At 47.5% G+C, this 14,241-nt stretch overlaps 1 protein-coding gene across 3 annotated transcripts in view; it reads left to right on the forward strand.

Moving 5' to 3' along the window:
• The window catches only part of ABCA1 (ATP binding cassette subfamily A member 1), a 123,802-nt gene that overhangs the window by 75,172 nt on the left and 34,389 nt on the right, over positions 1 to 14,241 (forward strand). For all 3 annotated transcript variants that reach the window (XM_057720426.1, XM_057720425.1, XM_057720427.1), the window contains 9 exons: positions 3,558 to 3,755; positions 4,497 to 4,702; positions 5,310 to 5,486; positions 7,011 to 7,233; positions 8,871 to 9,092; positions 10,158 to 10,362; positions 11,476 to 11,589; positions 12,534 to 12,705; positions 13,749 to 13,880. In XM_057720426.1, coding sequence (XP_057576409.1) covers positions 3,558 to 3,755; positions 4,497 to 4,702; positions 5,310 to 5,486; positions 7,011 to 7,233; positions 8,871 to 9,092; positions 10,158 to 10,362; positions 11,476 to 11,589; positions 12,534 to 12,705; positions 13,749 to 13,880 — 1,649 coding nt within the window. The remainder of the gene's footprint in view (positions 1 to 3,557; positions 3,756 to 4,496; positions 4,703 to 5,309; positions 5,487 to 7,010; positions 7,234 to 8,870; positions 9,093 to 10,157; positions 10,363 to 11,475; positions 11,590 to 12,533; positions 12,706 to 13,748; positions 13,881 to 14,241) is intronic.

The following is a 14,241-nucleotide window of genomic DNA, read 5'->3' on the forward strand; positions in this document are numbered from 1 at the left end:
AGGGCTGTCACTTGGCAGAGCTACAGGTGATGGTGCACAGATCACACCATTTCATGCACGTCAACATCAGTGCGTCTGGTAGTCAAGATCAGACTTCCAAGAAACTTAGGGCTGGTATTTGGAGCAAGAGTTTAGTGATTACAGGACCTTGAATATTTTCCTTTCTGGCTCTAGAGCCACAGCATCTTACTTAATCCTACTCGGTCCTAGTAGGTCTTGGACAGAGGTGTGTGTGAGCAGAGGCCTGGTCTGACCTGAGATGCTCATTCCCCAAGGCACCATGTCAGTGCAGAGCCGCTTTTACTGCATGGAGGGGAATTGTACTTAGTGCTTCGGAACCACTTGAAAAGGGATAAGTGCTCTAGAGACAATTGCATTCAAAGCGGAGGAGTCTGAGCAAGAACGGAATGTCTCCTTTGCTTGAACCTGAGTGCCGTTTAATCACATCATCCTGCCTTGGGCTGAGTCAGAGAATCATTAGACTGTTTCCTGTCTCCATGGTGAGAGAGACCTCTTCCTTTTTACCTGCTGCTATTAAGAAGCACAAATGGATTTTGCCAGGTTTCTTGTCTTGACACTTCATTGATCAGAGAGGGCAGCTGGGTGTTAGAGGTGGTATCTACCCTGGGAGGTACTCTCCCAGGCCGAGGACTGTCCTTTGATGCCCTGGGAGGGACGGTACCCGGGGGCCTTCCAATGAGGGGAAAACAGGAGTCATCTTTGTTGCACTAGTCCTGCAATTTAATTCTTAAATTGGGGGCCTTTAAAAACCAAGGGACTTTAGTCAGAAAAACATGAACAATAATTTGTATAGATTGACTGAATAATTCCTAATAATAATAACAACTTATGCTCTTCAAGGATGGATCTCTGTTAGACTCCAGTCTCTCCTCCGAAAGGGAATCAGGATTCACGTGGTCCAGACACAGACAGCACCATAGACCTAGGTGTGGTCTCAGGCATCTTCTTCCTGGTCCTCTCCTTAGAATCTACATTTCTGCTTGTTGGACTTCTCTCCTTCTGAGTCTCAGAGGACGATGAGGGGTGCTGTTGAAGGACCTGCATGAGTTTTAGTCTGTAGGCAGATAGATGCTTCCCTTACTCTTAAATAGAGGGTTTGGCTTGGATGATCCAGCAGCCCACAGGCTCTCACTTCTTCTGAGACAAGGCGCTTGTCAACATGGCTGTGGCATTCATTAGGAATGCTGCTGGAGAACCCAGGATGTGTGATAGGAACGGAGGAGCTGTGGCTGGGGAGAAAGGCACAGCGTGTGATTTTGGAGAGCGTTGGGCGTCAAGCCAAGGACCTTTACTCTAAGCTCTGGAGCCCCGTGAAAGGGTGCTAGGCAAGGGTGAGGGAGGATGGGGAGGTGGCTATTCCTCTGGTTTGACAGGTGGATTGAAGAGGGGAAAGGTAGAAGGCAGAGTCTAGGGTGGAGGCTGTCCAAGAAGGTGGCCAAGGCACTGGCTGGAGGCAAAGCCTTGTGACTGCTTGATTGCGGAGGGGTAAAAGAGGGCGGCTTCAGGATGATTCTTGATTTCTAGCTGGTGGATGGTGGGGTTGTCCAACAGGCCAGTGGGTGTCGGGGCTTGGAGTGTAGGGGGCTGGTTAGACTGGAGACACCAAGTGGGGACTCATCAGCCTGCGGAGGGGGACGTCGAAGGAGCCTCCTCCAGGTGCTTTCTTTTCTCTACTAAGGAGTGTTTATTTCACTCCACAAGCTTGGGCCTCTCAGTCCTCTACACCCCCTGCAGCCTCGAGTCTGGTACATGAGGCGATTGCCTGAGACTTCTGCGTCTGTTGGGGTAGCTCTTTCTTTTTTTCAGCTTCATTGATGTGTAATTGACAAATTAAAAGTGTATGTATTTAAGGTGCACAACTTGGTGTTTTGATATATGTATGCACTGTGAAATGGGTCACCTCAGGGGAGCTAAGTAACATGTCCTGCACTTCACATAGTTACCTCTTAGCAAGTGTCAAGTATACAGGACAGTCTCATTAGCTATAGTTACCACACGGTACATTAGGTCCCCAGAACTCTTTGCACTGCATAACTGAAACTTCGTACACTTTGGCCTCCCTGTTTCCCCTGGCAACTGCCATTCTCCTCTGTGGTAGCTCTCATCTTCTGCTGTCTCTGGCTCTGTCTACACCCGTTGTGTCAACCCACAGATCCGGAGGCACTTTTCCGCTGAATCACGGAACCCACTGATGCTAAACGGTTCTCCTTTGTGAGCTGCTGTTTGTCTCCTTTATCTCAGCCCTCTGCTTTCTGCCTGGCCACTGTGCTGAGGGTGACCTTTGGTCTCCTGGCCCCGCTAGTGCCCTAGAACGGCCACGTGGTCGGGGGTCTCGCTGCGTGCATCTCTCCGGCCTTGCTGCCCTCCGTGGCCCTATTTCCCAGGAGCCACACGGGCCAGGGCGGGCCTCACCCCAAATGGCACGTGTCTTCACTCAGGTCTTATTGGTTCCATTCAAGTCTCAAAGTCATTTCAGAATCACTAACCCATACCCCTGTGAACCTTTGTGAGGCACAATTTTGTATCTATTTTTTTTTAACAAAAATACGTATCTTAACTGATGACAGTATAAATTGTTATTCCCTATAGGAAAGCAATTTGAAATGAAAATTGTAAGAACCAAAAAAAAATGTACTATCCTGTGTACCTCCATTTCACACACCCTCAGGGATGTATCCCATACAAAAATAATTTTAAAGAAAGAAGTCACCCTGTGAGACAGAATGTTATTGCTATAATAATTGTTATTGTGAGAAATTAGACTTAAATGCTTAGCAATATGAGAATAGTTAATGAAATTATAGTTTATATAGTCTATAAAAACTGTTATGCTCCCATTAAAATAATAAATATGAAGCCACATGGGGAAAAAACTTATAATGTTAGTAGAAATAAGACTGATTTAAAAAATAGCAGTTTGGCCACTTAAAGATTCCATTTCAGTAGAGCCAGAGTTTCATCTACCTTCTCGAAGATGTGACAGGAGTTGCAGCCCATTCTCCCTTCCATGAGCTGAGGCTGAAACAGACGCATTTTCCTGGCAGCACATCTGTGCAGGCCTCTGCCCCGGTCCTCTGCACCTGCTGGTTGAGCACCAGATTGGTTTTCTGTCTCCTCCATGTTGATCCACGTGGAGCACCAGCCAGCTAGGGAGTAAGCAATGGAAGACAGGCCTCCTTGGCATCACGACCCATGCATCCTGCAGTTGGAAAAGATCCTATTTTACTTGGTTTAACAGCAGAATTCTTTCCCCAAACTAAATAGCAGAAGTAGGTACGTCTTAATTGTCTAGAGAGTAGGGCCTTTATGAGGGGTCATCAGCCTGGGTCTCAAAAGAGGACGATGATGTAATGCAGTGGGAGGTGCAGCAGAATCCAAGAGCCCAGCATTCTCACCTGTAAAATGGTACCTATCTCACAGTTTTCTATTAGGATTTAAAAAAAGGACAATGCATGTGAAAAGGTTTTATAAATCAAGTAGTGCTCATTAAGACTTAGTTGGTGTTTAATACTTGTACTTTGTCATTGGAATGGTAGACGCTATTGGACACCAGAGGCAATGACCACTTTTGGGAACAGCAATTGGAAGGCTTAGATTGGACAGCCAAAGATATCGTAGCATTTCTGGCCAAGCACCCAGACGATGTGCCGTCCGCTAATGGCTCTGTGTACACCTGGAGAGAAGCCCTCAATGAGACCAACCAGGCAATCCAGACCATCTCTCGCTTCATGGAGGTAAGGATCTGTTCTGTGGACCATTTAGAAAAGGCTCTGGCTTCTTTCTCTGAGATGGTGCGATAAGGTTCGGATTGGAGTAAAGTTTAGAAATAACGTTTAGTCGTATTTACAGTAGTATCCCTCCAACCTAACACAGGGCGTGGTGTACAAAAAGGTACTCAATAAATGTTAGCTGAATGACTGAATGAGTAAATAGACCTAATTTCTAGCTTTATTCTGTGTAACTCAAGAATGTCTCTACCCATTGTCTTCTAGGTTTTCCTGTGTTTTGATATCCCAGTACCTAACGGCAACAAAAAAAATTCCTTTAAAAAAGCATTACATATGACACTTACCTAATAGGACCGATTACATTTTAAAAATTGAGTTCTAAAAATGATATGACTTAATAGGGACAAATTCAAGGGTTTTTTGGGTCTGTTTGGTTAGTTGTTATAACTCAAAATTACTAAGAAAGCAGAGAAGAAAATGAAGTCTGATCATTGTTTAAACCTCTTTCCCTCCACAAAAGTCAATATAAGTAACTTATCTCCAAATACTTCCAACATTTCTCTTAAACTGCAGTTAAAAACAAAAACGACCCATTTTCGATTGAATATTGGAGAATGATTTGAGAGAGGGATAGAGTGAGGATAAAAAAAGTCACATGCTTAGCGCTTCTCTTTAGCATAGACTCCGCCTTGGCCACACTTGCGTTCCTGGCCATCAGCGTGCTCATGACGGCTGTTCTTGTTTCAGTGTGTGAATCTGAACAAGCTGGAACCAGTAGCAACAGAGGTTCTGCTCATCAACAAGTCCATGGAGCTGCTGAATGAGCGGAAGTTCTGGGCCGGGATTGTGTTCACTGGAATCGCTCCCGACAGTGTCGAGCTGCCCCATCATGTCAAGTACAAGATCCGGATGGATATCGACAACGTGGAGAGGACGAATAAGATCAAGGATGGGTAAGTGGAATCCCATCCTACCAGCTGGTCTCGGGGACGTCAAGAGCAGCTAATATGGCTGGAGGTTCTTTATTTTAACTAAGAATCTGGTAAAAATTTCCAACAAAGTATAACTCAAATTGGTGGCATGATTTTGGTATAAGCTGGCACGTTCATTGTGGAGACAGCTATTTCAGAGATCATAAAATATCATTATCTTTTGGGTCAGCATTTCCACTCAAGGGAATTAGTTCTAAGGAACTGAATCAACAGGAAAAAATGGGGGAAGAAAAGACAGTCGGTTTCTGTGCTAGTGCTGTCCGTTTTTATAAAAGGGGGCAAATAACCAAGATAAAAGGGAATGGTAAGTAAATTTTGGCACATCCACTTGTTGCACTTGTTGTTAGGGACCCAGTGGAGGGGAAGAAGACCCCATACCTGCAGGTGGTTTGCTCATGCTGATTGTACCTATTTAAAAACATGTACGTATCAGCTGAGATCAGAAAGTAAGATACAGAAATAAGAATGGTGGCCCTGTAATGGTCGTAGGATTGTGGGTGATTGAATTTTTTTTTTTTTTTTTTGTATGGTACTAAGGAATGTTTGGTCACCTGTGGTTTGATTTAAGGTACTGGGACCCCGGTCCTCGGGCTGACCCCTTTGAAGATATGCGGTACATCTGGGGGGGCTTCGCCTACTTGCAGGATGTGGTGGAGCAGGCAATCATCAGGGTGCTGACGGGCACAGAGAAGAAAACCGGTGTCTACATGCAGCAGATGCCTTACCCCTGTTACGTCGATGACATGTAAGTTACCAGCAAGCCACCACCTTTACTTAACAGGTTAATGCTGCCCCCAGATGGTGTGTATGCACACACACACACGCCAAGGGAGGAGGCTGAATGATCGTATTTATTTTATATGTGTGTTGATACTGGCCAAAAAATTAGCTAAAAGAAGACTGAGGCTACTGAAAAAAAATCGTTTTTGAAGTTGTGTGGCAATTTCAGGAAATAAGATGCCAGATGTAGGTAGTTGACAGTTTGAGCCACATCACCAGTCATCCTCCCTCCTTTCTAGTCCATGGCTACCGGAACTTTTATTTCTTTTGGTCAAAATCAGCCCAATCTGCAAGTTTAAACTGCGTCATGACGAGCACATGCCAAGCACATGGACCCCTAGAGGCACAGCATTCTAGGTTTATAAAAGCTGCCTTCATGTCAGTTTTTCTTCTTCCTCTCTGTAAGTGGTGAACCACATTTTCAAACAATGCAAATAAACCTGAACAAGGCCTTTTTATCTTAGACTTTTTAGATAATCTTTTAGTGCTTCCCCCCTGTGTTGCCAAGTTCTCACTGTGGGGACTGTGCCTTTGGAGCTAATGGTTTCTTGCGAGAGAGAGAGAATGGGCAGAGGTGTAGTTATTGCAGGCATCTGAAATATGTCATGTCTCTTCCAAATTCTGGAAACTTTCTTATTCTCTGTTGTGTGAGGGTGAGTGAGTGAGTGTGTGTGTGTGTGTGTGTGAAGAGATCAGAGTGCAAAAGGAGCAGGGTTCCTCTCCTTGTATTTCTCCCTGCTTTGCATTGAACTACCTATCTCCTTGCAGGGCGCACTCTAGCTTTTCTAGGTCACCGGGATTTATCTTGTTTCTCACCTTCAGAAAGATTAGGCGGTATTTTCCAAAGGAAGACTTTTCCAAAGACCCCCTAAGGCAAGATTTACTCTAGAAAGGATGTATTGAGATGGGGACATGATGGGAGGTCAGAGGCATTCAGAGCCTTTGCCTCTTGTCGCGTACCCAGTAAGAGCATAAGTGGTAAAGCTGGGACTTGAACTTTGAGTTTCAGAGTCCGGATTCTGTGTCCCTTTTACTTTACTGCATTTCCTGTTCTACTTTGGAATCTGAAATATTACTGACAGGAGCTGCCTGAAGTGTATTTCTGCACCATCTGTTGTAACAGTTATGCAAGGCAAGCTGATAGTGAGATGACCTTAAAGATATTGAACTTTTGTGAGAGAATGAGTTGGGTTTTTGGTTTTGTTGGTTTGGTTTTAACACTTTGAAATCACCCACATTTAGCTTAATGATATCAGATGGTAACTATCTGATAGCTACTATAGCAGGCCCTCAAGAAGTTTTCCTTGGCATCACTTTGTTAGTAATCTTTATCACTGCGATGCCCCGCTCATGAAGCGTGACTGTCAGGGTGCACAGGGTCAGCCCGACCCGGGCGTGGTGCTGGTGCTTTCTCTTGCACACAGGCCTGGAGGCATCGGCCCGGGACCCTGGCTCACACTCACCTTTGCTCCTCCCCCCACCCTTCCAGCTTCCTGCGGGTCATGAGCCGGTCGATGCCCCTCTTCATGACGCTGGCCTGGATTTACTCTGTGGCTGTGATCATCAAGGGCATCGTGTACGAGAAGGAGGCGCGGCTGAAGGAGACCATGCGCATCATGGGCCTGGACAACGGCATCCTCTGGTTTAGCTGGTTCGTCAGCAGCCTCATCCCTCTGCTTGTGAGCGCCGGCCTGCTGGTGGTCATCCTGAAAGTAAGGCTGCTTCACCGACTCCTCGCCGCCCCCCGTGGGCTACGTGAGCAGGAGGAAAGCACAGATACTGTGGGAGGGAAAGGGTCATATGTGCTCTTCCCTGCAATATGCTCATTTTATAGTTGGGGAAAGTGAGACCCAGAGAAGGGCAGCAACTTGCCCAGAGTCAACCCAGCTGGTTAGCTGCTAAGCAGGACCGAATCCAGGGGTCTCATGTCCCAGCTGAGCCCATGCTTAACTACGCCATGCTGCTTGGCAACGGGTCATGGCAGCATCTGAGATTTCCTCATTTTTTAGATGGATTGGGTGGTGATTCTGCCAGAATTTCTAAAAACCACAATGAGAAGGATAGATATTATTGCAGGTTAGGATTTTCTGGAAGCAGAGGCTGAGACAGAGTTTGGTATATTAGTATTTCTTAGGGATCCTGCATCTATAGAATGCAGGATGCAGGGCAGAGCAGAGGGAGGAGTTGAACTGTGATGCACGGCCAACCCCTCGGGCGCTCTTGCCATGGAGCTGAAATGTCCAGCCCTTTAGGTTACCCCAAGGTCTCTCTCCCTGTCACCCCATAGTCCCAGGCCTCTCAATTAGTCATTGGAAGCTGTCCGCAGCTGGGACAAACCCAGAGGGGTTGACACCTGAAGCTTTCTGCTGACAGCAAGGCAACAAGTCCTTCCTTGAAGGGGACTCTGTACAGTGCAGGTCTGTGTCCACCCCTGACATTAATAGGTTTATATGCCAATTTTTTTCTCAATCATTTCATTTAAGGATGCATCGTTTAAAAATACATGTTTTTTTTAAAAGCAGAGGGGTACAAAGGGAGAGAAACTCACATTTAATTTAATACTAGCTACTGTTCATTACAAATGAGCACTTACTGATTGCCAAGCACTGTTTAAAGCACATGCATGTGCTGTCTTATGACATCCTGGCTAACTGACCCATTTAACACACACGGAGATGAGGTCAGGGAAGGTCAAGGACTTCACTGAGGTCAGCTGACACTATGGCAGAGCAGTTCTTGCTAAAATCAAGCCCCCTCATGCTCTGATGTCTGACTTGACAGGGCTGAGCTCTGTGGCCGGATTGGGGGTCCTGTGGCTGGTGGGTGAGAGCTGCTCTGTGACAGCAGAGTGCTGGTGGCCTCTGCTGAAATAGAACCAACTGCCAGAGAGGAACTTGAAAGGTCCACAGAGTTTGGATGATTGTGGGGATCTAGAATCCATGACAGGTTCTCACGGGGGATGTTAAGATTGCCTGGCCATTTTCCTTGGGTTTCAGAGGGAGAAGTCGTATGCAATGCTGTCTCCCACAATTTGGTGCCAAGAGTCATAGTCCTTATAGAAGGAGAATCCAGGTGATATTATTTCTTGAAGAAACGAAGAACAAAATTGTCTGTTGAGATGACCCTTGGTGAATATCAAGCCTGGACTTTGTTCTGTTTCTGGCTCTGCTGTTGTTTTGCTGTGTGGTCTTGGGCTAGTCGTTTCCCTTCTGTAGACTTCAGTTCACTCATCAGAAAAATGAACAGCACTGTTTCTCTGTATTATCTTTAAGATGAGCAGGAATAAGCCCTGGCTGTTTGCCATAGATCGCTGCTTATTGAGAGTCTTATTGGGTCTCTTCTTTCCCAGTTAGGAAACCTGCTGCCCTACAGCGACCCCAGCGTGGTGTTTGTCTTTCTGTCCATGTTCGCCGTGGTGACCATCCTGCAGTGCTTTCTGATCAGCACGTTCTTCTCCAGAGCCAACCTGGCGGCAGCCTGCGGAGGCATCATTTACTTCATACTGTACCTGCCCTATGTCCTGTGCGTGGCGTGGCAAGACTATGTGGGCTTCACACTCAAGATCTTCGTGGTGAGTAATTCTGGCCCTTCTGCAGCAGCTGCAGTCACAGCTGCCCCTGGTATTTCACGTCTGCTTTGTAGTCCAAACTGAGAACAGAAGATAAGAGATTCTCTTTCCCATGGGACTTGAACCTCAATTCTAGATTCTATGCTCCTTGAAGGCAGGGACTGTGTCTTATTCAATTGTTAATCGTTAGTCCTCTGAGTGAACGCTGGTTGAATTGAATCAGATGGTATTTTTTTTAGGGAGCCAGACTGCACCGTGGGCTGGCTGGGGGTAAATGGCCCTGGGGAACACCTTTAGACTACAGAGGCCACCTCTACCTTTTATCTCCCAGCTCTGTTGGCCATGTTAAGCTCGCCACAGAGTCACAGCCACAGATAGAACTGAAAGCTCTTGAGGTCAGAGAGGGCTCTTTCTAGACTCTTGTCTTCCTTGTGTCCAGTATGGGGTTTCACTTGAGTCATATTTTCTGAACTTCAGGACTGAGGAGCGGCAGGTACCCCATCTCCCCACAAATCCCTGACTTTACTCCCCTGCTTTGGGCAGAGGAGGAGAGGCCTTTGAGGGTGTGCAAGTCCCTATAAAAGTGAGTTGTCCCAAGTTTTTCACAGGTTGCTCCAGGTGCTTCCATCTGGACCTATTAGACGTCAGCAGCCCCAGACAGGCTCCTGGGATGCTGAGCCAACACTGGCCAAGCAGGAAGCTTGAGAGGACCTTGATGAGTGCCTCTGTGTGTGTGTGTGTGTGTGTGTGTGTGTGTGTGTGTGTGTGTAAGGCACACGATTGCTGAGCCCTTGAGGCATCTTTGGAAGCATACAATTTTAGAAGTTTTATATTCCATCATATACACATTTCTGAAATGTGTCTGCATAATGAGTGCTTATAAATAGAATCACTTTACATGATGCCGGGAGCCCACTCCCCTAAAGGGACTCTGTAGACGCATATTTCCATATCTTGTAATTGATCCATTTCGCAACTTTGCTTTTCTCCAGGTGGCATTTACATTAGCAGCGACAGGAAAATGAGAGACAAGGAGTTGGATGAATGACTTTTGCCTCTTTCTCACAGAGCCTGCTCTCTCCTGTGGCTTTTGGGTTTGGCTGTGAGTACTTCGCCCTTTTCGAGGAGCAGGGCATCGGGGTGCAGTGGGACAACCTCTTTGAGAGCCCCGTGGAGGAAGATGGCTTCAACCTCACCACCTCGGTCTCCATGATGCTGTTTGACACCTTCCTCTACGGGGTGATGACGTGGTACATCGAGGCTGTGTTTCCAGGTACACGGAACTTCCACACTTCTTTAGTCATCGGCCAGGGAAATGGAGTTTCTAGCTGTAGCGCTTTCCTCCTTTTGTCCTGGAATTTCTGAAGGACCTGGGTTTCCCTAGAAAGTGGCTAGGACTTTAGACCTATGGCAGACAAATAGTCCAAGGAGAAGCAGCTGATGCTAAAAGTACAGCTCTTACTACTGACATAGCTCTTGTTTCTTGAGCACTGTGTACTACCAGGCACGGTGCAAAGTGTTTTATATACTTGGATTCATTTAATCCTCGTAAGACTACTCTGAGGGAGTTACTGTTCTAACCAGTTTCTGCAAATGAGAGAACTATGACCCAGAGAAGTTAAGTAACTTGCCTGTGGCCACGCAGCTGGTAAGAGTAGGTGCTTAGAGGTGAACACAAGTGGGTTACACTGGTTCACCTGGTCCAGGAGATTCCTCCCAATGCTGACCCAGGTCTCCAATTCTGTGTCCCCCGAGTTGCCACCAGCGGAGGTTCTGTTTCCTGAGTACAGCTGGTGAATAATAAGATATATTGGCTCTAAGCCCGTGCCTGTGCTTCCGTCAAATTAGTATTCATCAAAATTCATTTTTATACTTCTCTTAATAAATCTCCTTGACCAAGACTTGCCTTGGATACATTTTCATAGAAGAACAAATTCTGAGAGAGTGGGGTTTAACCCTTTCTGGTTCACCTTCTGATTTTCCTCTAAGGGAGTGTATCTGAAATGTTTATTACATACCCCTGCCTGAACTTCTCACATGGAACATGCAGTTTTGCATCACACAGATTTGGATTCAGATTCTGAGTCCTTCACTCTACTGGCTGAGTGATCTTGAGTAGGCTATGTATCCCTCAGTTTCCTCATCTCTAAAGTGGGGGTGACACCTGCCTCGTGGGTTTGCTGGAAAGATGCCGAGACGTGCAGGGTGTTTGTCGTACATAGGGGATCCCAGCAAATGGTAGCCCCTGCTTCCCCACCTCCATTCCATTCTGTCCTGTCTCCGAAGGCTGTATCAAGGAGAGAGTCAGGGAGGCTGTGTCTGGCTGAGACACCTCGGGGACACTGGGGCATTGCTGAGCGTGGCTCACACTGTGCTTTGCTTTCAGGCCAATATGGAATCCCCAGGCCCTGGTATTTCCCGTGTACTAAGTCCTATTGGTTTGGCGAGGAAAGCGATGAGAAGAGCCACCCTGGTTCCAGCCAGAAGGGAATATCAGAAAGTAAGTGCTGCTGCCCCTACTGGCTGTCAGGGGAAGGGGGTGGCTCTCTCCCTGAAGAGCCTAAAACCACCCTAGGGGCAGAGAAATCCCAAGAAGTGACCCTTTCCAAATTCTCCCATGCATTTGCGTCCAGTGCTGTTGACTTATCAGGGAGTCACTACCTGGGTTTCTAAAGGACATTTCCTTTGTTTTCTTGGCTTCTAAAAGAAGTGGTTCTTGATCTCTGCTATCACTTTCACCCACCCCATCCCCCCAGATACATACGCACATACTTTTCTTGCTGTCCTAACAGCTAGAAGGAAGAGGTAAAGACAGCCATAGCCTCGCTGCCTGCCTAGTCCTGATGACAGAGGCACGAGCCTGTGCAGGGTGCCACCAAGTGGCTGCCACGGAGCTCGTTCTGTGCTGCTTAATGTTCTCAACCTGCGTTACCCGGAGCACAGATCCTCTCCTGGCTCCTGACTGTAGGAAGTGATGCTCACAGTTCATCAAAGACTCTGCCTTCTGGGCTTTTTTGCTCAAGTTCTTGGAGGGGGACTCTTTGTGTTCAGTATAGCTTCCTGAGTTGTTCGTAACTTGCTCCTCTGCTGAGCTCTCCTGTGCCCTTTTCCCAGGCGCCCGCGGTGAAGTGTTGACATTCCTTTGTGTGGCTCACGAGGTTCCTGACCACCCGCCCTTGCCCGCTGTTCCAGCTGCTGCCCCTGCTATTCCTCCTCCTCTTCCCCAGCCTCCTCTCTGCACCTGTATCACTGTATTCCCCTCACCAGCACTAGTACCCAGATAGACCCTACATAAGTATTTGTTGCCTGCCTGGCTACCTGAGAAACCAGGAATAGCCGTGGAGAGAGGGCAGTTGTAAAAGTGCAGGCACAGCCCCCTGTGTCTTGACACTGCACTCATCAGGGTCTTCTGTGAGCTCATTTCCATCCTCTGTCTTCTCACAGTCTGCATGGAGGAGGAACCCACCCACCTGAAGCTGGGTGTGTCCATCCAGAACCTGATGAAGGTTTACCGTGATGGCATGAAGGTGGCCGTTGATGGCCTGGCCTTGAACTTCTACGAGGGACAGATCACTTCCTTCCTGGGCCACAATGGAGCTGGGAAGACCACCACCATGTAAGAAGAGGGTGTGGCTTCCTCAGAATCAGCCACAGGAAGGTTCTGCCCTACAGTGAGAAACTCATACCAAAGAACATTGCGTTGGTTACCAGGGCAAGGGCAGAGCATGTGAGGAGTTGATGAGTGTAAAAATATCATCTAATCGCAAGAGTGCTTTCCAAGTGCTGTTTTTTTTTTTTAAAGACATTATTTCTTCAGGTTAAAATAGGCTGGGGGCCTTTTGATGACCTTTCCCATTCAGTTCTCAGAATTCTGCAGTGTTTTTGGAACCTGAGGCTGTGGCTAGTCTGAGAAAGGGTCTCCTTTGGAGTTGATTTGGTTAGAACTGTGAGGCAAGAATGTGGAAAGAAAGATTGGCTGTATTGGAGGGAGGAAGTAATTTGCAGGAACTCTGTCTCTCAGCAGATGTGAGAAACAGCTGGGCAGCTGAGTGTGAGATTGCCTTCTCTGGGACCTATAAGGACCTTATAATGGGTAGCTGCAGAAGGGAGCACAGGCCATAAACATACCAGAGTTACCTCAGTGGCTTTCAATGTAGTCCATCAAACACTGCAAAGGGTATTTTGGTGGGGGAGGGGGTAACCTCTTTTTCCTGTTTTTCTTTTATATATTTGAAAAATGCAAAATCAGTATATTATGAACATCGCAGAAACTCTTTAAAAGGTGCACACACATCCTAACTGCCAAACACAGATTATTTTTATCTTTGAATAATGTGGTCTGCTTTGTCCACTTTACTTGGACGTGATTTTAGGCAGACAAAATGTATGTTTTAAAGTGTAGTTCCCGTTGTAAATTGGAATCTTCATTTAAAAAATGCTTGTGCTGAAATTGCCATTTCCAACATACAGGCCCACTGCTAGCTGTTCACTGAAGCAGAGACTCCTTTGCTGCGTGGGGGTCTGCTGGGGTCCGTTAGGAAGGAGAGGGGATGGGGGGGCTGCTGCCTCTGCTGTCCGCCTGGGCTCTGCCGGCTGGGATGGAGCCTCAGGCCAGGGAGGCTAACGCTGACCCCTGCACATTGACGTTTCTGTCCTCAGGTCCATCCTGACTGGGTTGTTCCCTCCCACCTCGGGCACTGCCTACATCCTGGGGAAAGACATTCGCTCCGAGATGAGCGCCATCCGGCAGAACCTGGGGGTCTGTCCCCAGCATAACGTGCTGTTTGACATGTGAGTACCGGCAGGCAGACCCTGCCCGGAGGTGTCTTGCGAGTGGTGGGCAGAGTGGGACTTAAGCATTTTACCACCTCTGGGGGTGGCGGGCCTTCGCTTCATGGACGTGTTGAGACGTGGTTGTCCTTCGATTTTGGAAAAGTCAGAGAGTTGTTGGGTGGGGGATGTTACATCAGTCCAGCTGGTGGATGGGGTCTCGGGAAGTGGTGATCTCCATCACTGTCCTTCTGGCGTAAGGCCACCCTCTCTCCCCGCCACCGTCCCTGAGGCCCCCGCAGCTCTCACCTGGAGGTACCTCAGGGCCCTCGGTATGGGGGCCCCGTGTTTCCTGCTCAGAGCTTTCACTCCCGTTCAGCTT

The sequence above is a fragment of the Hippopotamus amphibius genome, chromosome 2 (assembly GCF_030028045.1).
Source record: "Hippopotamus amphibius kiboko isolate mHipAmp2 chromosome 2, mHipAmp2.hap2, whole genome shotgun sequence".
Lineage (NCBI taxonomy): Eukaryota > Metazoa > Chordata > Mammalia > Artiodactyla > Hippopotamidae > Hippopotamus > Hippopotamus amphibius.